Raw genomic sequence first — 21,879 nt, 5'->3', positions numbered from 1 at the left:
AACAGCACTCGACGTCACGGCGCCCCAACCCCAAGACCGGTCCACAGCATGACGCTGAGTGCCCTCGACACTGACGCGGCGAGCAGACGACCCACACAAGTAGGGCGCCCATCAGCGAGGTTTATTAGCAGCCGCCGCGCCTCGTCTCGCTCCCCACCCACAACAATGGAGGCCGTCAAGAACATCTTCTCGTGAGTCCCCCAGCCGTCCCCAGCCACTGACGAGCAGGAGCTGCAACTGCAAGACCGACGAGCGCGGCCCCACCTGCCCGTGAGTCCCCCCCGCTATGGCGCACTCACACCAGGTGCCACGGCGCGTGCACGTGCAAGGCTGGCAAGTGCAAGTGCGAGGGGTGTGCCGGGGCCGAGCGCGCGCCCGGGGCCGAGTCGAGCTCGGACTCGGCGTCGAGCTCGGACGACGAGGGGGGTCGTAAGGACAAGGCGGGCAAGGAGAAGACGGACAAGGACAAGCCGGACAAGGCTGCCGCGAAGGGTGCGAGCCAGCCTGGCGTCGGCGGCGACACCCGCGGCGACACCGGCACCACGTACACCCGCGGCATGCCTGCCCCCGGCTACGACCCCGCCGGCCCCGCCCCGCTCCCGCACGCGACGATGGGCGGCGGCGCGAGCCACGGCGCGCTGGGCTACATGCCCGAGGAACGCACGCTCGGCGGGGGCGCGTCGAGCGGCAGCAGCTCGGGGCTGCAGAGCCCCGCGGGCGAGCGCAGCCTCGGCGGCGCGGCGAGCGCGCCCGCTGCCGCTTCAGAGGTGCCTCAGCGCGGCATGGGCGGCGGTGCGGCCTCTGCGGAGGACGAGGGTAAGGACGCGCACGGGCGCCGCCGTAGCCACCACCACCTTGGGCTTGCTGGGCGCTAGGTGACGGCACGGCGTATACGATAGCATGGGGACGATAGCATGAGGACGATGGCATGAGGACACGATGACACGATGACACGATGTACACACTGCTCATGGCAGGCCGTCGCGCTCGATCAGGAGGCTCAGCAGCGTCACCGCGTCGTTGTACTCGGCCTCGATGAAGGGGTTGAGGCGGTAGTACTTGCAGAAGTAGTCCCACCCGCCGTAGGGCGCGAGGTACTCGATGTCCTGCGCGGTGAGGTCGGGCGCTGGCGTGCGTCAGGGGGGAGGGAGTGCCCGAGGCTGCCGACTCACTCGGCACTGGGTCGGGCATGTCGCTTGCTGCTACTGTTGCTGGGTAAGACGCTCCCCCTCGGCATATAAGAGCGTCAGCGCCGGGCGAGCCATGCCCAGCAGGGAGGGTCAGCAAGCGAGTCAGTGATCAGTGTGGTGGGGACGTGGAGAGAAGCAAGGAGAGCAGGTAGCATGTGCTTCGGTGAAGCGACGGGGTGGGTGCAGGGTGCGCGGACGAGCGTCGCGAGCGTCGCTTCGCTTGCCATTGGCCGGGGGTCCTAGTCGTCGCTCAGAGCCATCTGCTGCACGATGCGGCGCGCCTCGTCGTTCTCGTCGCTGTTCCACGGCTTGAGGCCGTACGCGGTACAGAAGGCCGTCCAGCCGCCGTACGACTTGACGATGGCGCGCTCGGCGGGGGTCAGCTGGGGTTCTGGGGTCAGCGGGTCGAGAGGGCTTGGAAGGCTCACGCAGGCCTTCGGATGCAGGCATGGTGGTGGGGAGAAGGAGGCTTGCGGTCGCGAGAAGGTGGTTGTCGAGAAGAGTTGCCGGGTAGGTTGCCCCAGGCAGGCGACATGCCGGCCACGGACCCCGTCACATGCCGCCGGGGGCCTTCTCCCCAATGCTGCTGCTGCTTCTCGTCTGTGCGACGCGGACCTTCACCCCGGGAAGAGCGGACAGACTGTGGACGGGGGAGGACACCCGTCGCGACGAGGATGTCGGCGGATACGACTGCGGTGCCCCGCGTGGCTGACGTCGTGCACCGGCGCCCTCGCCACCCCGCCTCCCTTCCATGCCAGCTCGCCCCCACCGCGCCCCATAAAGCTGCATCGACTATCTCCTCACTTGCTTCTCCCCCGCCCCTAGTCCTCGTCATCGTCGTCGTCGTCGCCGCCGCGAGCGGCGAGCTCCTGGACAATGGCGTACGCCTCGTCGTTGTCCTCGGGGTCGGTGGGGTCGAGGCCGTACGAGCGCGAGAAGGCCGTCCAGCCGCCCGCGTCGCGCACGATGCGCGTCTCCTCCTCGTTGAGCTGGGGCTCTGGGGTGTCAGTGGCGCCAGGGAGACGGACGCACGGTGGGCGTCGGTGGGGGCCATTGTGGTTCGTGGGGGGAGAGAAGAGTCGAGAGCGCGACAACACGCATACAAGTACTGCTCGACACGGCTCCTGCCCTACCCTCCTGCCCCTCTCGGACGCGGCGGCCTAGTGTGGGAGCGGGGAATGAGACACGAGTGCGTGCTCGCTCGCTTCGCCCAAGCACGTTGTTGGCGCGTCGTGAGGATGCCAGCATGCCGGGGCTCCTCGTCCAGCTGCGGGCCGGTCTCGCAGCCCGCATGCACTGCGAGTGGCGGGGGATGGGAGCGGCGGGGGAGCAGAGTATGCGTGAATTATCGATGTCCCGCTCGCCGTGGGGGGCGTACAATGCGGACGCCGGGCTGACAAAGCTGAGGAGAGCAGCGGAGGTCAGACACGTTTGTTGTTGCACCTGCCATTGTGGCGTTTCACACTGCCAGCAGCCTGCTTCACCTCGCACTACAGCCGTTTCAGACCAGGACTGTAAACTATGCGGGCCTCCACACCTGCACTGTACGCAACATGCATCTACAGTCTAAGGCGAGACACATCGCTCGAACAGGCTGGAGGGAGGGCTGGAGGGAGTGCTGGACGCCTCGTCCTCGTCGGGCTTCACGAGCTCCCTCAGCGCTTGGAGGACATATGGCCCACCAAGACGCTCCATCGTGGCCGTGACGTCGTCAATCCGGTCTTCTACATCGTAGCACCACTCCCACTCCCAGTTCTGGGCCACCTCATATAGCATCCCCAACCGGCGGCGGAGGACACTGAGCACCAGCCAATCTGGGAGCCGGCCGTACCGCACCGTCTCGACCATGAGGCGTGTGCCGTCGGGGGAGAAGTACACCGCCGCCCAGGGGACACAGTGCCGCAGCCCAACGTCGAGGAGGGTGGCCTTGTTTTCGAGGGTCAGGACCGGCAGGCCGTCGTACAGCGAGCGCAGGAGGAAGTCGACGATCTTCTCCGGGAGCAGGTAGCCGTACGCCGTGGGTGTGCTCTCCGTTTCGATCCGCACGGGCTCGATCTCGGACATTGGAAGGGTCGAGAGGATCGTCACTGAACCAGGTGTGGGGATCGGGAGCACCTTGGGCCGCTTCTTCCTCTGCGCCCACTTCTCCTGCGGTGTCTGCTCTCGGCGGGGCGTCTCTTGCGGCGGGTTGCCCGTGTTCTTGTTCTTGTTCTTCCTCCTCTTCCTGGTCCTCGTGGTGCTCCTGGTCTTCTTGGTCGTCTCTGTCTTCTCTGTCTTCTCGGTAACCTCGGTCACCTCGGTCTTCTCAGTCTTCTTGGTCGTCTTGGCCGTCTTGGTCGCCTTGGTCTTCCTCGACATCTTGATCTTCCCTCCCTGGCGCTGCAGTTGGTGACAATTTGTGGGAGGAGAATGCGGGGGAGGAGTAACAATCTATGGGAGGAACAGGTGGGTGTGTGCTCGCCCCCATCCGAGCCGGCGACACCGCTTAAGAACATGAGCATATGCTTCATCACTCGCTCACACGCGCAACAACAAGGCCTGAGGGCAACAACAAGGACCCATCAGTCGACGCGGTCGTGTTGTTGTGCCACAGCCATTGTGGCATTTCACACTCCGGCTGCGTCACCTTGCCTGCACACCGCAGTGTTTCAGACTAAGGCCTTGCAAGCAATGCGGTGTACAACATGCATCTATGGTCTAAAGCCAATGCCTTATGAGCTGCGAGCTGGCGAGCTGCGAGCTGCGGATCGATGAAGTGGGGGTGAGGGAGTGGCGAAGAGCAGCATGCACCTTCTTGCGCCGCTTGGGCAACCGCCCCTCCCGCTCCACATCTGCCAGGTTACCACTCCCCGCCTTCCACAGCCAGATATCCACGACGCGAAGAAACAGGTGGTGGCCGATACTCTCCCCCCTAAACCCCGCCATCAGGTCCTCGAGGACGCGCACCCGCTTTCCCCGTTTCGCAGGCCACGGCGCGAGGGGCGCCATGCGCTCCGGCCACCAAAGCTGGCGCCTGAGCAGACCCAGCACCTCGACATCAGGCAGCCCGTCGTACCGCACGACCTCGAGCGTCAGGTACCCCTCCAGGGGGGAGAGGTACACCGCCGCCTGGGGGCTGCAGTGTGCCTGCAGCCCGGCTTCGAGGAGGTTAGGCTTTTGGTAGATACACGTCGGCAGGGGGAGGGGGTACAGCGCGCCGAGGAGGACGTCGACTATCGCCATGGGGAGGTAGTACCCGTACGCTTGGGGCGGGTCGCACGACGGCATGCCTATTCGCACGGGGCGGATGGCGTGCAGCGGGATCGTCGAGAGGACCGTCACCGAGCCTGGGGTCGACACGACCGGCCGTGGCCAGCGCGGCTTGCGCTTCTTTGTGGGCGTCGGCAGGAGCGACTGTGTGCGGTGTGGTGGCACGGGTGACGGCGTGCTGGTCGGCCCGCGCGCGGTCGGCGGCGGCGTCTTCGGGGGACGGGCAGTGCGTGTCGGCGCCATCTGGTGTGTGGAGCAGGTGGGTGTTGGCCGCTTCCAAGCCGGTGCGAGGCCTCTTATGAACATGTGCGCGTGCTTCATCACTCGCGTGCACAACAACAAAGGCTCGGTAACAACAATCCATCGATCGGCGTGTACGTGTCTCTCGGCGCGGTGTACCAGCCACCACCACACCTATTGTCTGAGGCGCGTGTTGTTCGCGCCCAAGCATTTCCCCATACTCCATCACTGGGCGTCGGTACGACCCCGTCACTCAGCCTCGGGGGCCGCCCCCTGGCGCTCGCGCTCCTCGGCGACGGCCGAGAGCTGTGCATGCCACGACGGGTGCTCCTCTGGCACGTAGACCCACCACAGCGTCTTGCCGTGGACGAGCTCGGTGAAAGTCGCGTTCCCCACGCCTTCAACGCCCTCACGCACAGAGCGGAGGACGACGAGCAGCTCCAGGACCAGGAGGAAGAGGAGCGCGCCGGCCGCGATCCAGCCGGTCACGAGCGTCGCGATGCCGACACTGTCGTCAGCGCGGTCCTCCCCTCCACTCACCCTTGCAGCGATCGCTTCACGTAGGGGTTGAACAGGGGCCAGTACGTGCTGAGGATGGACATGGTCGTGATGCCCAGGGCCGTAAGGAGGCCGGTGATGCGGGCCTCGGTGCGGATGCTGAGGGTGAGGCCGGGGCGGCTGGGGTCAGCGTGGCTCAATATCTCTGCTTACACGACGGTGAATGCCGCGGCGAGGACCGCGAATACGAGCACGACGATCGGGCCGGCCGGGCTAAAGTGTTCAGAGTTGAGCGAGTCCTCCGGCGGCCAAGCGGGGTACGGGACGAGGGGGCCGTCCCTGAGGAACCAGACGAGGAGAGTGCCATCGAGACCGACCGTCGCGGCCGCCGTGAGAGCAATGACGCCGGACGCAACCAGCTTGAGGGCGGAGGGCGAGAACACGTCAGCGAGGTGAGACGCCTCGGGTGGCTCGCGCTCGCGCTCGGGGATGAGACGCGAGTACTCGTCAATCGGGCTCTTGGGGGTTGTGCCGCGCGCGACGACGTCGACAAGCCGGCGGGGCCACACGTCCTCGGCCTTCTGGGTGCGCAACTGGACGCGCGCGTACACGTACTCTACGACCAAGAGGGTGAGGAGCTGGCGTCAGCGGGCGCTGTGGAGCAAGAGACGTACCAAGGCGACGGCGACCCAGCCGAGTATCAGAGTCGCGATGCCGATCCTGGGGGTGAGAAGGAACCCTGCGGGGCAACTCACTTCTCCCGCGGGTCGCGGTAGTTGTAGTGGTTGGTGCCTCTGAAGAAGACGGGCCAGTAGCTGGTGAGATAGCCCATGCTCACCACGCCCTCGAAAACGAGCGCGCAGAGCGCGAGCGTCTCGAGGAAGAGCGGAGGGGACACCGGCGCGAAGTAGCTGTTGTCGTCAGATGGGCGCTCCTGTCCGCGACGTACAATCCAATCAGGTAGAGCGACGAGATGGCGGTCCACACCAGCACGGTGATGCTCGGGCCCAGGTGGTACTTGATTTGCATACGGGGACGAGATCCAGACGGTCCAGACGGCGCGATGGGGAAGATGGGGAGAATGCGGTACCCGTCGGCCGGGTTCGGCGACGGCGTCGTGGCCTGACCGACCCATAGCCAGATCGAGCCGCCGATACGCCACTTATGCACGAGCGCCGCGGCGACGCCGAGCGTCGCGAACAGAACGAGCGCAGCGGCAAAGTAGAGCGCGCGGCGGAGCGGTAGGATGTAGCTGCTGCTGCCCATGGTGGTGGGGAGTTGGAGGCTAGATGTTGGCGTTTTGGGGTATTTATGACTCACGAGGCTTGCCGCGGCGGCGACCAGAAAACGCGGGGTCTCATGTGACGCTCTCGATAGCGTGCCTTCCTCCCTCTTCGGCGAGCACAACACGCACCGAGCACGACCACGGCGGGTTAGTGCATGCAGACGATGCTGACGTGGGGGAGCGCTTCGGGCTGGTGGCGCCACTGGTGGCCATGCATGGTCGACCCATCGCACATACCAAGGGCGCAGCAAGTGTGGCACGACGTAGCCCTACCGTCTTCCACACAGCACGTCCATGGCCTCCTACACCGGGGCTACTCGCCAAACACATGCTCATTCATGAGAAAATAATCATCGCCTAGGACCACTCCTCCCCTCTCGAGAACGACAGCCCACCTGCCCGGGGTCACCACCGCGCGTGCGACGACAGACGCGGGGGCGACGCGCTGCGCCTCGCCTCCTCCTCGCGGTCCCCACGCCTGAGGCGGGTGAACCAGTCGGCAAGGTTGGTGAACACGTCCTTGACCTGCACTTTGTCCTGCTGGGCGAGGTTCTCCTCGCCCTTAACGCGCGCGGTCACGATAATCTTGTTCGCGGCGGCGAGCGCCAGCCCGGCCGCCTTGAGCGCGTCCGTGTCGCACGGCGGGCGGGGGTCACGCGCCGACGCCGCTAGCTCCGCCATAAACTCGGAGACGAGGGTGAGGTTCTGCCGTCAGCTTCAGTGCTAATATTGACGCACCTCGACGAGCGCGCGCTGCGTCTCCACGGTGAGCTGGGCGCCCGAGAAGCGTGGCACGACGAGGTGGCACGGCCCGTGCGCGTTGGGCTTGATGCACGCGTGACACCTGGTGTCAGCGGGGCCTATGGAGCACTCACGCAGTGAGGGGGAGCAGGGCGCGCGCCTTTACGGACAGGCGGAGGGCCTTGTCCTTCGAGTTGCGCACCGACTCGATGAGCTGCGCGATCGTCTGGCCGTCCAGCTCCTTCTCGTCCCACGCGGGGTCGGCGGAGACGACGAACGCGCAGACGTCGTCGCAGGCGGCACAGGTGTCTGGGTGTGTGAGCGGCCACGAAGGAGCAAGAAACTACCCCACTCACAGTTGACGTCGCTGACCAGCGCGTAGCACGACTCGGGGGCGTCGCGCCACTCCGTCTCGAAGGCGAGGTTGCCGCCCTCGAACGCGACGTTGCGGCGCAGCATCTTGTTGATTGCCGGGTGCTCTGGCGAGACGAGGTGGAGGAAGTCGCTGCCGTACCGGAAGCTCATGGGCGGGGTGTCGGCCATCGTGTGGGTTGGTGGGAAGGGTTTACGAGGCGAGGCGGCCTTTTGAGGGACGGCCAAGCTGCATAGGGCGAGGTTGGGAGCGGGGGACACGCGCCTTGGAATCATTGTTGACATTCACGCTGTGCGCTGATCTGTCCGCGTCGCGCTCATATCGCGGAGAACAACGGCGTGGACGCGTGCAGACAAGCGGGCAGCCGCCTCGTGGTCCTGTTGGTGCGAGTGTGGCAGTTGCATTGTGTGAGGCCACAATGCCCGCACACAGTCTCGCCACCGACGACTCATTGTGTGCTGGTCTGACCACATACCAGCACTGCCCGCTGCCTCATACTCTGACGCTCGGCCACTATACAACCCTAAAGTCATCAAATGCAATGTATTCTCTATAGCGAAGTCGTAAGTCATGGTGTCGTAATGTCCTGTCCCCAAATTGTCCGCGCAAATGTCTGTATGTACTCTAATAAACGCCCCTAGAAACCAAAGAACTCGGCCTCGTAGTCGACGCCGCCGACGGCATGCCGCTTCCACGCCGGCAGCGAGCGGCACGCCTCGCGCGCGTCGTCGACGAGCGCTGCGGGCCCGCACGCCGCGACAAACACGCCCGTGCTCGCGCTCAGCTCGCGGCCCTGCCGCGCGAGCGCTTCGTCGGTCACCTCCGCCACGATGCCTGCGACATTGGGTCGGCCCCTACTCGCCTTGAGGGACGACGCGAACCCGCCCTCGGCGAGCTCCTCCACGTCCGCGACGCTCGCTCGCACCGCTCCCAGGCTCGCGGTCGAAAAGTAGCTGCTCGCGGTCGGCGCGTGCGGCTTGGGCGTGAGGTTCTTTATCGACGCGTGGTTGATCAGCGTGAGGTCGGACATCGAGCTGCTGACGCTCGCCGTGCCGCGCGGGAACATGGGCGAGGGGAGGGGCGAGATTAGCGGGGACTGGGACTGGGACGCCGCGAACCGGCTCGGGACGAGGGTGAGCTCGCCCTCGGGGCGGGTCACGTAGACGTGGATGCGGAGCGCGGGCGCGCGCATGGTCTGCCCTCCGCGGGCGGCCTCGCGCTGGATCTTGTCCTCCCACGCCTGGGCGTCGTCGACGAGCGCGGCCAGCGTCGGGATGAGCGGGCGCGCCGTGCCCTCGGCGCGCACGCTCCACACGAGGTCGATGGTACGCGCCGCGATCGCGCCGGTGCGGCTGCGCTCGACGAGATCGTGCGCCATGCCCATTGCGTAGGAGAGTCCCGAGCCACCGGCAAAGAGGACGATGGACGTGAACGACGCGGGGAGCGTGTTTCCCGGCCCGCCGTACGGCCCCTCGATCAGCACGCCCACGTCGTGCTTGTACGTCCCGACGTCGGACTTGTCCTCGCTGTCGCCGGTCTGCGCGAGCGCGCGCAGCTCTTTCGTCCAGTCGCCGGCCGCGGCGCAGAGGAGCACGAGCCCGGCCGTATCGGGCGCGCTCGCGATGGTGAAGGGGTGCGAGTGGAGAAAGTTGCGCAGTCCCAGCGCCGGCACGCGTACGCGCACGTGCTGCCCCGCGCGCCAGCCGGTCGTGAGGTGCGGCATGGAGACGAGGGTCATCTGGCAGTCCTTGAGCGCGACGAGGTAGGCCTTTGTGTAGCGCGTCTTTGCGAGGCTCGCGCCAATGGAGAGGGCGTACAGCGCGATCGCGGAGGCCACCCACGGCATCGCGCCTGCGACGTGCAGGCCGACCATGGCGAGCGAGAGGATGCCGACGACGTGGAAGAACTTGAAGAGACCGTGCCACCGCTTGCGGAACCACGGCAGCGACGTGAAGAACATGAGCAGCATGGCGACCCACGCCACGTAGCCCGTAATCCCCGAATGGCTCGACGAGTTCTTGATAAACGTGCCGTCCATGATCCACTTGTGCACGAACAGCAGGGAGTGCACGCTCGCGATGAGGACGGTCACCCGCCCAACCCACTTGTGCATGACCTTGATGCGCTCGTACCCCTTCCCGATGACCAAGCCAACGAGGTTCCCTCGCACGCCGAGGGCAACCGCGACGGGGATGAAGGCCGTGCACACCAGGCCGGTACGGTTGAGGTCCCACCCGGTCCAGTCCTTGGCCGCGGTGGGGAGGGACAGGTCAGAGCGGTACACGCATACCACGATGGAGATGGCGCCGAAGGCCGCCATGAGGGCGAGCTGGCCGAGCCCGACCCGGCTCTGGAACGGGGCGGGGAGGAGCGAGGCCAGGGGCGCGTAGAATCCCAACGCGTGGAAGCGGGGCCTCACCCGCGCTGGCGGCCTGGCGTCGGGGTACGGCTCGGTCGTAGCGATGGCGCGCGCCCCGTGCGGCGGGGCGGCCGTGCCGCGCCGCAGCAGCCAGCCGCGAAACAGGTCGCCCCCGGCCGAGGGGAGCGCCGGCGTCGGCGGCAGTTCGCGGTCGAACTCGTTCCACCCCTCTGAGGTGCTCTTGGCGTGCACAGGCCGCCGCTTGCGCACGACGGCGTACTGCGGCAGCGAGGCGTACAGGCGTACGCTGAAGCGCGGGAACTCGAGCACCATGAGCCCGGCGACGAGGAGGACCATGGCGGCGATACCCCAGTCGACGACGACGACTGGCGTGTCAGTGGCGGCAGCGCCACTCTGCCGGCGGGCGGCGACTCACCGGTCAACTTGTCCTGCAGCTTTTCGTGGACGTGCCACGCCTTGATGCCTTCTGGCGGGAGGATCTTGCCGTCGATGACGGGCCCGGCGATGTGGCCCATGGCGGGGGGGGGGGGGGTGGGTGGGTTGGATACGGGTGTTTTTGAGTCGGCGGGGGTGCTTGAGTGAAACGAATGTGAACGAGTGGTGGTAGCGAGCGTGCGTCGAGTGGTAACGAGCGTGTGTCGAGTGATGATACAGTCTCAAGCCAGCCCCAATGTCGAGCGCACGCAGAACAACGAGCTGGTGCTGGTGCATGCTTCTCCATGAACCCTCATGACGCTATATACCTCGCCTCATTGTTTGTCGAGGACAATGGCGACGGATGCCAAGTGCTCGGCGCGATCCTCGCCCTGGCCCCGCGACTCGCACCACGCTCTCAACGAACGTACGTTGGAATCTTGCGGGACAGCGTGAGCCTGTCTGTCTCGGGCTGGCTGGTTAGCATCGGGAGTCGGAGGTTGTTGTCGCTGCAGGTGGCTCGCAGCAGTGCCTCCCCTGATCAGAGTCCGAGCCACAGTCGACGGCCACATGTCTCATCCTGACACATTACACATACTGACACGCGCCCATCTGTCGACGACACGGCGCTCCTAGGAACTGCTCTGAGCATCGAGCCCGGGGCTAGTGCGGCCTCGCTTGCCGTCGGATGGGCAGGCAATTGCGGCAGCGTACCTAGGCCTGCCGCTGGCTCTATCTGGAACACGGAGGGCTGTTCACATGTGCTCGCCGTATCGCGTATCGTGCGGTCGGCGGGTAGAGTGCGTGCCTGTTGACGCGGCGGCCCTGGGCCGGCGCGTCGGTGGCTGCGTCAGCGGTGAGTCGGGCCGCTGCTCACTGGTCGACGGGAGCTCACCACGCTGGCTGGGTGCGTCGGTTGACTTGGTCCGGCGCGGCGGGCGCCGACCGCTGGTCCGAGTGCGAGTGCGCGACGAGCGAGGACGACCCGGCAAGCTGGTGAGCTCACAACTGCGGGCACGACGAGCCACGACGAGCAACCCCCTCGCCTCGCCGAACAAGCGCACCCACGCCCGCACCCACGCCCGCACCCACGCCCGCACCCACGCCAGCACACCCGCCCGCCCCCCTCCGCCGGCTCTAGCCAGCCAGACGCAGCGCGTTTCGCATCATCATGACGGACGCGCCACCGAGTTCCATCCGACACGCCTTATCGGCGCGCGCCTGGACAGCGCTGGCAGTGCCCTAGGCGGGGTCCATCTGAAGATACGGCGGGGTCCATCCCGCGCGGCGGCGTCCAACCCGTGTGCTGCCGTAACGTGGCGCATGTCTCAGTTGGCGAGCTTGAAACGGGCCTTGTCCGGGCATCAGGCAGGCGGATGCATATGACCGAGTACGAGGGCCGGCGGCACTGGCACTGGCACGCACGCTCGTGCGCTCATTGTGCAAGTCGTGCCTCGGTGCGTGTTCGCCTGTGGACGGCCGCCTGCTTCATGCCGCGGGGGAGCGTCGGGTGGCTTGTCGTTTGGCCTTTTGTCCGGGCCGTGCATTCCGTCGGACTGCTGTCGTCACTGTCGCCACGACACGCAACGTGTCTGCTGCGCTGCTCGTCATATGTGTACGGTGCTGTGCTATGTCCGCTGCGGCGGCCGGTCGGAGACTATTGCTCTTGGCCTTGTTCGCTTGCTGCGAGCGAGTTGGCGACTCACGACGCCTTGCAAGTCAAGCCGGTTCTCTTCGCCTCACTGCCTCTTGCTGGCCTCGGTATCCCTATCCCCGTTCGGCCCCACCCCCCTGCACTTCTCACTTCGTTGCATACTATTTACAAACAACCAGGACCAATCACCAATGCGCTCCACCCCAACGGCCCAGGGCCACGGGCCCCGCTTAGATGGGCCACTCCATCGTCTGCGACAGGTTCTGCTGGACGGCCTTGACCTGCGTGTACGCCTCGATACCGTACGTGCCGAGCTCACGGCCGATACCCGACTGCTTGAAGCCACCGAAGGGCACACCGGCGTGGAGGAGAGCGTACTGGTTGCACCAGACGGTACCGGCGTCGAGGGCACGCGAGACACGGGTCATCTGGCGGGCGTCGTTGCTGAACACGGCAGCGGCGAGGCCGTACGTCGTGTTGTTGGCGAGCTCGAGGGCCTCCTCCTCAGTCTTGAACGAGGCAGCGACGATGACGGGGCCAAAGATCTCCTCGTCGACAACCTTCATGCCGTGCTTGACGTCGGCGAGGATGGTGGGCTCGACCCAGAAGCCGCCGTTGGACTGGGGCCACTTCTGGCCACCGGTGACGACGCGCGCACCCTGCTCCTTGCCGCTCTCGATGTACGAGATGACCTTGTCGCGCTGGCCGGCGCTGATGAGGGGGCCGAAGCTCGTCTTCTCGTCCGAGGGCTGGCCGATGGCGCAGGCTTCGGCACGCTTCTTGAGCGCAGCGAGGAACTTGTCGTAGACACCCTCCTGGACGTAGACGCGCGACGAGGCGCAGCAGTCCTGGCCAGAGTTGAACCAGATGCCCATGGCAGTCCAGTCGGCGGCCTCCTCGACGTCGGCCGAGTCGAAGATGAGCATGGGCGACTTGCCGCCGAGCTCGAGGGTGACCTTCTTGAGGTTGGACTCGGCGGCAGCGATCGAGATGCGGCGGCCAGTGACGACCGAGCCGGTGAACGCGACCTTGTCAATGTCGAGGTGGCGCGAGATGGCGTCGCCGGTGGTGGCACCGAGACCGGGGACAGTGTTGAGCACACCGGCAGGGAAGCCGGCCTCCTTGGCGTAGTCACAGAGGAGGAGGGCGGTGAGGGGGGTGAGCTCAGAGGGCTTCATGACGATCGTGCAGCCGGCAGCGACGGCAGGGGCGACCTTCCAGGCCCACATGAGGAGGGGGTAGTTCCAGGGGATGCTGGGGAGGGTCAGCGTGAGTTAAGGAGCGCGATAATCTAACTCACATCTGGCCACACACGCCGATGGGCTGGTGGAGGGTGTAGACAAACTTCTCCTTGCCAAAGGTGTCAATGGTCTGGCCAAAGACCTTGTCGGCGAGACCAGCGTAGTAACGGAAGCAGGCGACGGTGTCGGCAACATCGGCCTCACTGTAGGGATCAGCTGAAGCTCTTCGCGAGTGGGCGCAAGCTGGCTCACCGAGCGATGCGGACACCCTTGCCCGAGTTGAGCGACTCGAGGGCGGCGATCTTCTCGGCATCGCGCTCAATGATGTCGGCAAGCTTGAAGAGGACTGTGGGCGTGAGCGTCTGCTTCGGGATGAGAGTTCGGGAATGGCAAAGGAGGTTGGGGCGAGCACACTGTCCACAGCCTTTCAACCTTTCGGCGGATTTCACGCAACCATGAGCCCATCGATCACAGGCATGCTGTAGGCGCCACCACGTACACGCGCCCTCGCCCCAGCCCCTTCTCCCCACTCGCACTCACCAGCAGCGCGCTCAGTGCCGGCGACGTTTCCGCCCCAGGTGGTCTTGAACGCCTGGCGGGCGGCCTTGACGGCGAGGTCGACGTCCTCCTTGGAGGCGTGGGCGACGCTGATGAGCTTCTCGCCAGTCGCGGGGTTGACAGTGTCGAAGGTCTCGCCCTTCACTGGCTCGACCCACTCGTTGTTGCTGCAGGTGTGAGCGGCTGAAGTCCTAGCAAGCGGCAGCAGCTTACATGAAGAGGCCGGTGGGGATCTTGACCTTGCCCTGGCCGGGAATCTCGATCTCCTGGTGAGTAGGCATTGTGGTGTGGTGGTAGTGGTTGTTTTTGGGAGGGGTAGTGGTGATGGAGAGAGGAGAAGAGATGGGCTGCGGGTAATAAGGAGCGGAGCGTGGGGTGGCGGGGCAGGGTGCGAGCGAGTTACCGGCCAGCATGTTATCACGCTGTCGACCCCACGACCCGGCCAGCGGGGCCGGCGGGCGGTTGACAAGACCCGAAGCGCGGACGTCAGGTGGCTCCCCTGGCGCTAGAGCGCTGCAGCCGGTCGCTTGTGGAGCAAGGAGATTGTGCATGACTGTCCGCTCCAGTTCCAGCTGACCCAGCGGGTGTTGAGCAGGCAGCACCTTGGAGCAGAGCGGCAGGTGAGATGCGGGTTAGTGACGTCGAGGAGCCAAGGGAGGGAGGTGAGATGGCGCAGAGTAATGCCTGAATGGGACGGGTAAATTATCCCGGAATGCCGTGGCGGCTAACTTGGTGGGGCCCGCGGCCACGACGAGGGAGGGCAGGGAGGGGGGAGCGAGGGAGGGAGCGAGGAGGAGCACAGCCGTCAGCAGCCGTGAGCAGGGACGTCGAGGAGGACGACGTGCATCAGCAGCATTCCTAAGGGACAGAAAGTCAGAACGTGCCGATAGTGGCTTGGAATTGCAATCAATGGGCACGGCGACGGCGGCGGCGGCAGCAGCACCTGCGCTGCTGCCTCGCGCCTCGCATCCCACCCTTTGCCGAAGATACCGCCAACTCTTGGGGTTGGTTGGGTGGCAGTGGGCTTCGCCGCTGGCTGACCAGCGTAGAATGCACGCCGTAGCTGGGATAAGCAATAGACCCGAAGAGTAAGAGGAGTGATTGTGTGTCGAGGATGTGTGATGGACGACCCAACTGAGAAAAGTGACGCCTGATTTCCCTCGGGTCTTCTTTTACCCACATCTCGACTTCTCCCTATCTCTCCTTCACCCTCCCCCATCTCACCTCGCTCCGTCATTGTCTCTCCCCCACTCTGGACGTCTGGACTGTGCGTCAACGAGAGCCCGCCCACGCTCGCGCCCACTTCTGCACGGCTCGACAAGCACAAGCATCAAAAGCACAGTGTCTCACCACCCACGCCGTCATTCCAGACATGGACGAGGGCGGTGAGGGCGGCGACAGTGCCGCATCCCGCAAGCGATCCCTCCGTGCATGCGATGTATGTCCCTTTGCTCGCTGTTCCTCGCTCCGCCCGCGATACTAACCGCCGTGCTCGCTACAGGGATGCCGACAGTGAGTGCGATCTACGATCTGTGATCTGCAGGCCGGCTGTTGTCTGTCCCTCCTTCGGGGCAGTCACCCACCCAGCCCCCATCACCATGGCCATGCTGACCCCATCAGTCGCCGAATGAAATGCGAGGATATCCAAGTGTCGAGCACGACGGGCCTCTCGAGCTGCAGGGTATGCCGTCAGAAAAGACAGCAATGCACCTTCCACGCGCCCATCAAGAAGCGGTGAGTCGGGGTATCGACGGAGACGACTCTCGCTGACACCCACCTCAGCGGACCACAGCCGGGATATCGGATGCGCGCGCCGTCCTCCGAGTCGCCTGGCACGTCGCCGAAGAACGAGTTTCGCCCCTCGTCGTTCCCCCAGGCAACAGATCAGAGCCCTCACGATGCTGGCGCAGCGGCGAGCGGGGCCGCGGACGGCGGCGCGGGCGTCGACGTCTCCGGAACCGGCTACTCGACACGGGCGCCGTCCCCCGGTGGCTTGCGCGTGCCCCATCCACCCCGCCAGCCGCTGTTCGGCCTCCCGACGTCGCTGGTTGAGCGCCTGCTCTCGGTGTACTTTACTCACATCCATGTGGGTGGCTCATGATCCGGGATGCTGACCCATCCAGAATGTCTGGCCGCTCATCTACAAGCCGCTGTTCAACCCGCACACCACGTCGGCGCCGCTCCTCCTCGCCATGCTCGCCATCGCGTCCTGTGTAGCTACGCGGGAGAAGAACAGCAGCAACGATGAGTGGACACAGGAGAAGCTGTTCAATCGAGCAGAGTCGTCCCTCCACCACTGCAGGATGGACAACCGCATCGACATTGTGCAGGCGCTAGTCCTGTTGTCGCTCCGTCAGACAGGGTGCGGTGACAAGCGCATGGCGTTTAGCTACGCCGGACGCGCATGCTGCATGGCGCTTAACCTCGGGCTGAACCTTGCTCCGGCCCACCCAGAGTCTCCTGTAAGTCGGCTTAGTAGCTCACGGCAGCAAGCTGACCGCCAGGCCGACTCTGAGCTCCGCTCTCGCGTCTACTGGAACTGCTACATTCTCGACAAGACGCTGGCCGAGGAGACTGGCCGGTCGTTCATCCTGCCCTACCGCAGGTCATCCACCCCGCTGCCGTCGATGACCGAGTCGGACGAGTTTGAGATGTGGCCCCCACTCCCGACCTCGTTGTCGCCCATGCCGCGGTCCGTCCGACACATTGTCCCTCGCCGAGGGTATGTCATGTCCTGCTTTGTCTGGACATGCCGGCTAGGCTTGATTGTTGAGGACATCCTGGACATGGAGCAGGCCGGCCCACCGACAGATACCGATGGCTGGGAGCAAGCGTTCACCGCGCCTCTGCCAGGCGTGAATCGCGACCCTGCTGTCATCGCCGAGCACATCAACTCAAAGCTGGAGGCCTGGCGCGCCGCGCTGCCATCCACTCTTGAGGTCGACCTCAGCCCCAATGTGTCCCCGCTCCCCCACCACGTTGTCGGGTTATCGTGGTACTACACTGCGCAGATCCTTTTGCACTCGCGCTTCATTAAGCAACGCCCAAGTCAGTTCGTCCAAGACACCGAGGAGGGCGACCAAAGCCTCCGCGCACACGGCATCTGCACCAAAGCGAGTGAGCAGTGCGTCAACCTCCTCGCCCACCTCGACAGGCATCAGCTGCTCGCGCAAGTGTCGGCCGACATCATTCACATTCTCTCACTTGCAACGCTATTCGAAGCGTTCGATGCCTCGGACACCAACGACGAGCTTGCTCACCGCGCCAAGGTCAACTTTGCCCAGTGCTGCATCTGGCTGCGCAACGTATCGAGCAACTGGCCTGCAGCGTCGACACACAAGGTCTACTTCGAGGGGCTAATTCAGGGAGGTCTCAAGTTGTCGTCGCCCGACGACGACGCCGCCTCGCCCGCAAACAAGAAGCGCAGAGGAACCATGGGGGCCATTGCGTCTCCGTCCTCGCTTGTCGAGTCGCCGTCAATCCCCGAGGGCTTACGCCAGGTCGGCCGCGCCCTGTCGTCGACGGCAGGCAGCACACTGCCCGCCATCAGCTTGCCGCCGCTCGGCGTCTCGTCGCTCTTCCAGCTGCCCCAGTTCTACTGGAACCACTTGACCAACGCGGTACCCGGCCAGGGCGGGGGAACTCAGCCTGCGCGGTTCGACCAGGCACTCGACATTGTGCTCGGGAGCCCGGAGGCGAGCGGTACCATGGACCTCGCTGAGTGGTCGCCCCTCAACTACAGCAGCACAGCCACGCTGCCTTCGATGGGCCAGACTCCGCAAAGCGGGCCTCCGACTAATGCGTCGACAAATGCACCGTTCCAAACGATGCCTCAGCAGCAGCAGCAACAGCAGGTTCAGTCGCAAGGCCAGCAACAGCAGCAACAGCAGCAGGTGCCTCAACAGCTGCAGCAGCAGCAACAACCACAGCCTACCCTGCCATGGGAAATGGACCAATCGTCGTTTATGAATTCCGGGACGCTCGACCCGCTGGACCCGTCGGCCATCTATTCGACGCTGATGAGCTACATGGTCGAGGCAGCAAGGAGCCGATAGGCGCGAGGGGATGCCCGCCCCCGCCCAGTTGTAATTGTACCAGTAACAGTATCTTGGATTGTTTGGGCATGCATTGTACGGATCTACAGCGCGTCGCGCATGTTTGCATTGGCCGTGCGGGCGGGCGTCGGAACAATGGCGGCGGTGGGTGCCGCTCCGGTCGCTCGGAACACGGCGTGGCGGGGCGGCTGCGGCATGCCGTCTCGCGATGGCAGCGGGTATCCCTACAACCGCGTTGGCGCCGAGGAGGCGGCGCCCGGATGAGACATGCAGCCACAGCCCCCTCCGCCGTCGCCGCCCCTGCCGCCCCCTTCATCGACATCGACGCAGGTGGCGTCGACTGCTGGCTCATCCGGATCATTCATGTTCATGCGTCTATGGCACTTTCTACGGCTCAAGAAGGTGGTCTCCTCCAGTAACAACGCCCTACGCCATGCGATACAATTAACAGGGATATGCAGTGATGCTGTTATACAATTTTGGGCACGTCGTCGTCCGAGTCGTCGTCGACGGCCTGGGTGGTGACGCTGTGGGGGTGGCGCTTGTTGGGATCGGCAATGTACCCGTCCGAGCCGTCGGCGACCGTGCTGAGGCCGGGGGGAAGGTGCGCGTCCTCCTGGGCGTGGGCGATGATGTCTGCCGAGAGGTCCTCGGTGCGCGGGCCGGTGAAGAAGGTCTTGCCGCCATACTTGGGGAAGTAGTAGTACCCCGTCGCGAATGCCCACACGCCGCCCGCGACGACGATGGCGTAGTTCATGCTGCCGGCGTCTGGGCCCCTGTCGGCCGGGAAGCAGAACAACACAGCGGCGAACACCATCCACCCGCACGCGACCCACGCGACCGGCCGGCTCCACTTGCCGAGGTACCATGGCCCGGGCTTGAAGCTGTCCTGGCCCCAGAGGAGGCGGGAGAAGATGGGGAGGAAGTAGGCGACGTAGGGGCCTAGGATGGCAAGCGCGAAGATGGCGTTGATGGCCGACTCGTTCACGGGGTCGGCGAAGCCCAGCGCGCCGAGCGGGATGGCCGCGCCCACCACCAGCCAGACGGTACGTACCGGCGTGCCGGACCACCGGTCGACCTTGTACAGGAAGGACGAGAAGGGGAGGGCGCCGTCGCGCGCAAAGGCGAAGGCCTGGCGCGAAGCAGGGAGGAGCAGGCTCGACGTCATGCTCATCTGCGCGATGATCATGAAGCTCCAGAGGACGAGGGTGCCCGTCTTGCCAAAGGCCTGGAGGTAGATGTAGGCCAGGGGCTGGCCGATGGGGCTGTCGTTGATCGCCTCGAGGTCGTTGCCCATCGTCGCGGCGAGGACGATCATGATGACGGTTCCGAGCACGCCTGCGAGCCCGATCGAGCCGGTGATGGCTCCGGGCACAGCGATGGCGGCGTTGGACGCCTCCTCGGAGATACTGACCGCGCAGTCGAAGGAACAGATGGTCCACACCGGCGCCAGCATGGAGAGGAAGAAGGCGAACCCGTTGGGCCAGTTGGACAGGTTGCCCCAGCCCCCGAACGTCCACTTTGCCGAGCCGAGCTCGTGCCGGCGTGCGATCGGGAGCCCGATGATAGTGACGAGCGCGAGCGCGAGGTTGAGCACCGTCGCAGGGGTCTGCATGCGCGCGAACGCCGTCGTGCAATAGCTGCAGAAGAGCCCGCAGAATATCAGGATGCCGCAGTACAGGCCGAACTTGGCCCCGGTGCTCGGCGCAAAGTCCTCGTTCGCGATCGACGCCGCGGCGTAGAACATGCCGGCGCAGGCCCACGCCAGACTCGACGTGGCCGCAGTGTTGCCCAGGAACGAGTTGTACCCCGCGAACCAGGAGAGGAAGTTGCGATACTCTGGCGGGCTGAGCCTGTGCGTCCAGTAGTACAGGCCTCCTGAGGTGGGCATCGACGAGGCCAGGTCGCCCATCGCGAAGCCGATGAAGCTGATCAGAAAGGCCGACAACACCCAGCCCCAGATCATGCCGACTGGCCCTCCGTATGGCTGTAGTGTTAGCAAGTGCCACTGCCACAAGGGTTGAGGCATTTCACGTTGGGCGGCAGGGTTAGCCAGGGCCCGTAAGGGACCAGGCCGCCCCCTCCCCCGGCCCCACGGAGGGATGGCCACCCCGGCCACCCCGGCCACCCCGACGGACACTCACGAGACAGTACATGATGGTCGAGCCGATGGACGGGACGACGCCCCTGGGGGTGTGTGAGCGGGGTGATGATCAGCAGGCAGGCTGCACGCACATGATGCTGAAGGCGACGCCAAACGTCTCGAGCTTGGAGAAGGAGCGCTTCAGCTCGGGCTTGTACCCGAGCCCCTCGAGCGCGACGTCGTCGCGCGTGAGGTAGTGCTCGCTGTCCCCCGTCTCGGGGTGCGCGTTGCGCCGCGCGGCGTCGGCGTCGGCGTTTGTCATAGGCGGGTGGGCGATGGGAGGTTGATGGGTGAAAAAGAGAGGGGAGGGACCTTGGTGTTCGGGGCTCGCCGGTATTCGTCGGCTGGGGGGCGAGCGAGAGGGCGACTCGAGCAACGAACGCTATGCACAGTGAGCTAGGAGGGGGAGGACACGCCGCCGCACGGCCTGATTTTATTATATTGCATCGGCTCTGCAGCAGACTCGAGCATCAAGTGCAGCCGCAAACCCGGTCGCTGGGCCAGTAATAGCCAGGTGCTGGCGTGCAGGCCTGGAGCCGACTCCCCCTCCCCACCCAACCCGCCACGCGGCGTTTAGCTTTTCCTGAGCCGCCCACTCGCTTAGAGAGATAGCACTCGGCGTCGTGTTTGGCCCTCGCGCCCGCTCCGCAATGGATAAACGGTGACGCCGGAACCCGGAAGCTGACTTATCGGAGTAGCGGCAGCGCGGGGGTGCATCGCGGCGAGCTTCGGGCCTACGAGCTGGCTTGAGGCCGACGCCGAGACGATAACGACGAGCTCGAAGCGCTGCAGCCAGCGCCAAATTCCTCCAAATTTCTGGCCAAGCGCTACGTGGGGACTGGAAATACATCGCGGCCGATGCGCCGATGGCCGATGGCAGGGTGGTGGAGCCGGCCACCCAGCGCGCCATCGCACGGCCCCCATTGGCGGTGACGCAGACCGCGATAAGGATGCATCGGTGCAGAGGGTGCAGAGGGCGCCGGTGACGTGCAGCGGTCAGGCAGGCGGGCGTGGTGACTGCTCGACGCACGCTGTGCTCAACTCGGCCGTCAGTACGAGCTCGCGCTTGGGCAGCAGCATCGCGCATCGCACGGCCGGGCGATGGTCGTATAGTCACGACACGCGACAGACTCGGTGACAGTGACACGGCTCCGTCGCCAAGCCAGCGGTGGTGCTCCACGCGCAGCTCCACCACCCCGCTGCGGCATGCCGTGCCGAATGCCATCCTTCTCCCCACTGTGGAGACGTGGAGCAGCCGTCGGCCCGTACGAGATGGATCTCGCGTAGACCTCCCCCCACCGGGCGCTTCGGCAGTCAGCAGTATTCACCCAGCCGCCAGTTCAGCCATGCAGCCCGCTGCCGCCGCCGCCGCTGACGCGACGTGCCCCACAGCGATGCACGCAGCCGGCATCCGGTGCCGGCGAGCCACTCGTACCAATGGCCAGAACCATCCCCTGCTTCGGGATACGCCGTAACACGCCCGCGCGCAACCCCTCCCTCCTTACCCTGCCTGCCGTTATCACATGCACGCACACGGGATAGGCCCCTGCTATCTCTGCACGGCGGCGGCTAGAGTTCCCCCGTGGGCGAGGCGAGTTGCGGCTTAACCCGTTCCTTACGGCAGTGGCGCCCGTCGCCAGCCGCAGTGGCAGTTCCGCCTGAATACAATGCCCGCCGGTTGCCGCTGCCGCCTGACTACTCCACAGCAACAGCCATCGCATGCATCATTGCAGCTCGCGGTGCTAGTGGTGCTGAGGTATCGACGGGCCAGGCGAGCGCCGGCGGGCCGGCTCCACCTTGGCAGAGGATACATAATGCCTCGACCTCGCCTCGCCTCGTCCCATCACCCACCACACAC

The 21,879-nt window shown here is 65.3% G+C and overlaps 12 protein-coding genes across 12 annotated transcripts; 2 read left to right on the top strand and 10 right to left on the bottom strand.

Moving 5' to 3' along the window:
• Nucleotides 1–165: 165 nt before the first annotated feature.
• On the top strand, nucleotides 166–875 carry Q8F55_001542 (uncharacterized protein; the record flags this gene model as incomplete). The annotated part of the gene is made up of 3 exons (XM_069350160.1): nucleotides 166–191; nucleotides 229–270; nucleotides 305–875. 3 exons carry the CDS (start codon nucleotides 166–168, stop codon nucleotides 873–875), a joined length of 639 nt encoding a protein of 212 aa, XP_069213704.1.
• Nucleotides 876–968: 93 nt separating this feature from the next.
• On the bottom strand, nucleotides 969–1,191 carry Q8F55_001541 (uncharacterized protein; the record flags this gene model as incomplete). The annotated part of the gene is made up of 2 exons (XM_069350159.1): nucleotides 969–1,126; nucleotides 1,173–1,191. 2 exons carry the CDS (start codon nucleotides 1,189–1,191, stop codon nucleotides 969–971), a joined length of 177 nt encoding a protein of 58 aa, XP_069213703.1.
• A 238-nt stretch (nucleotides 1,192–1,429) lies between these two features.
• On the bottom strand, nucleotides 1,430–1,640 carry Q8F55_001540 (uncharacterized protein; the record flags this gene model as incomplete). Its single annotated transcript, XM_069350158.1, has 2 exons — nucleotides 1,430–1,581; nucleotides 1,619–1,640. 2 exons carry the CDS (start codon nucleotides 1,638–1,640, stop codon nucleotides 1,430–1,432), a joined length of 174 nt encoding a protein of 57 aa, XP_069213702.1.
• A 371-nt stretch (nucleotides 1,641–2,011) lies between these two features.
• On the bottom strand, nucleotides 2,012–2,244 carry Q8F55_001539 (uncharacterized protein; the record flags this gene model as incomplete). The annotated part of the gene is made up of 2 exons (XM_069350157.1): nucleotides 2,012–2,187; nucleotides 2,223–2,244. 2 exons carry the CDS (start codon nucleotides 2,242–2,244, stop codon nucleotides 2,012–2,014), a joined length of 198 nt encoding a protein of 65 aa, XP_069213701.1.
• Nucleotides 2,245–2,756: 512 nt separating this feature from the next.
• Nucleotides 2,757–3,548, bottom strand: Q8F55_001538 (uncharacterized protein; the record flags this gene model as incomplete). Its single annotated transcript, XM_069350156.1, has 1 exon — nucleotides 2,757–3,548. One exon carries the CDS (start codon nucleotides 3,546–3,548, stop codon nucleotides 2,757–2,759), a length of 792 nt encoding a protein of 263 aa, XP_069213700.1.
• Nucleotides 3,549–3,887: 339 nt separating this feature from the next.
• Q8F55_001537 (uncharacterized protein) lies at nucleotides 3,888–4,682 on the bottom strand (the record flags this gene model as incomplete). Its single annotated transcript, XM_069350155.1, has 1 exon — nucleotides 3,888–4,682. One exon carries the CDS (start codon nucleotides 4,680–4,682, stop codon nucleotides 3,888–3,890), a length of 795 nt encoding a protein of 264 aa, XP_069213699.1.
• Nucleotides 4,683–4,928: 246 nt separating this feature from the next.
• Q8F55_001536 (uncharacterized protein) lies at nucleotides 4,929–6,443 on the bottom strand (the record flags this gene model as incomplete). Its single annotated transcript, XM_069350154.1, has 6 exons — nucleotides 4,929–5,187; nucleotides 5,220–5,357; nucleotides 5,391–5,815; nucleotides 5,852–5,897; nucleotides 5,933–6,088; nucleotides 6,127–6,443. The coding sequence occupies 6 exons, from the start codon at nucleotides 6,441–6,443 to the stop codon at nucleotides 4,929–4,931; spliced, it is 1,341 nt and encodes a 446-aa protein (XP_069213698.1).
• A 424-nt stretch (nucleotides 6,444–6,867) lies between these two features.
• On the bottom strand, nucleotides 6,868–7,746 carry Q8F55_001535 (uncharacterized protein; the record flags this gene model as incomplete). The annotated part of the gene is made up of 4 exons (XM_069350153.1): nucleotides 6,868–7,167; nucleotides 7,201–7,306; nucleotides 7,338–7,512; nucleotides 7,560–7,746. 4 exons carry the CDS (start codon nucleotides 7,744–7,746, stop codon nucleotides 6,868–6,870), a joined length of 768 nt encoding a protein of 255 aa, XP_069213697.1.
• Nucleotides 7,747–8,213: 467 nt separating this feature from the next.
• Q8F55_001534 (uncharacterized protein) lies at nucleotides 8,214–10,471 on the bottom strand (the record flags this gene model as incomplete). Its single annotated transcript, XM_069350152.1, has 2 exons — nucleotides 8,214–10,321; nucleotides 10,372–10,471. The coding sequence occupies 2 exons, from the start codon at nucleotides 10,469–10,471 to the stop codon at nucleotides 8,214–8,216; spliced, it is 2,208 nt and encodes a 735-aa protein (XP_069213696.1).
• Nucleotides 10,472–12,254: 1,783 nt separating this feature from the next.
• On the bottom strand, nucleotides 12,255–14,104 carry Q8F55_001533 (uncharacterized protein; the record flags this gene model as incomplete). The annotated part of the gene is made up of 5 exons (XM_069350151.1): nucleotides 12,255–13,278; nucleotides 13,325–13,468; nucleotides 13,518–13,611; nucleotides 13,806–13,990; nucleotides 14,037–14,104. The coding sequence occupies 5 exons, from the start codon at nucleotides 14,102–14,104 to the stop codon at nucleotides 12,255–12,257; spliced, it is 1,515 nt and encodes a 504-aa protein (XP_069213695.1).
• Nucleotides 14,105–15,627: 1,523 nt separating this feature from the next.
• Nucleotides 15,628–17,878, top strand: Q8F55_001532 (uncharacterized protein; the record flags this gene model as incomplete). The annotated part of the gene is made up of 3 exons (XM_069350150.1): nucleotides 15,628–15,909; nucleotides 15,947–16,285; nucleotides 16,328–17,878. The coding sequence occupies 3 exons, from the start codon at nucleotides 15,628–15,630 to the stop codon at nucleotides 17,876–17,878; spliced, it is 2,172 nt and encodes a 723-aa protein (XP_069213694.1).
• Nucleotides 17,879–18,347: 469 nt separating this feature from the next.
• Nucleotides 18,348–20,283, bottom strand: TPO5_1 (polyamine transporter tpo5; the record flags this gene model as incomplete). The annotated part of the gene is made up of 3 exons (XM_069350149.1): nucleotides 18,348–19,865; nucleotides 20,023–20,065; nucleotides 20,114–20,283. 3 exons carry the CDS (start codon nucleotides 20,281–20,283, stop codon nucleotides 18,348–18,350), a joined length of 1,731 nt encoding a protein of 576 aa, XP_069213693.1.
• Nucleotides 20,284–21,879: the final 1,596 nt, after the last annotated feature.

This window comes from Vanrija albida, assembly GCF_041260175.1.
Source record: "Vanrija albida strain AlHP1 chromosome Unknown contig_1, whole genome shotgun sequence".
NCBI classification, from domain to species: Eukaryota; Fungi; Basidiomycota; class Tremellomycetes; order Trichosporonales; family Trichosporonaceae; genus Vanrija; species Vanrija albida.
This window is presented reverse-complemented; position numbering and strand designations above follow the sequence as displayed.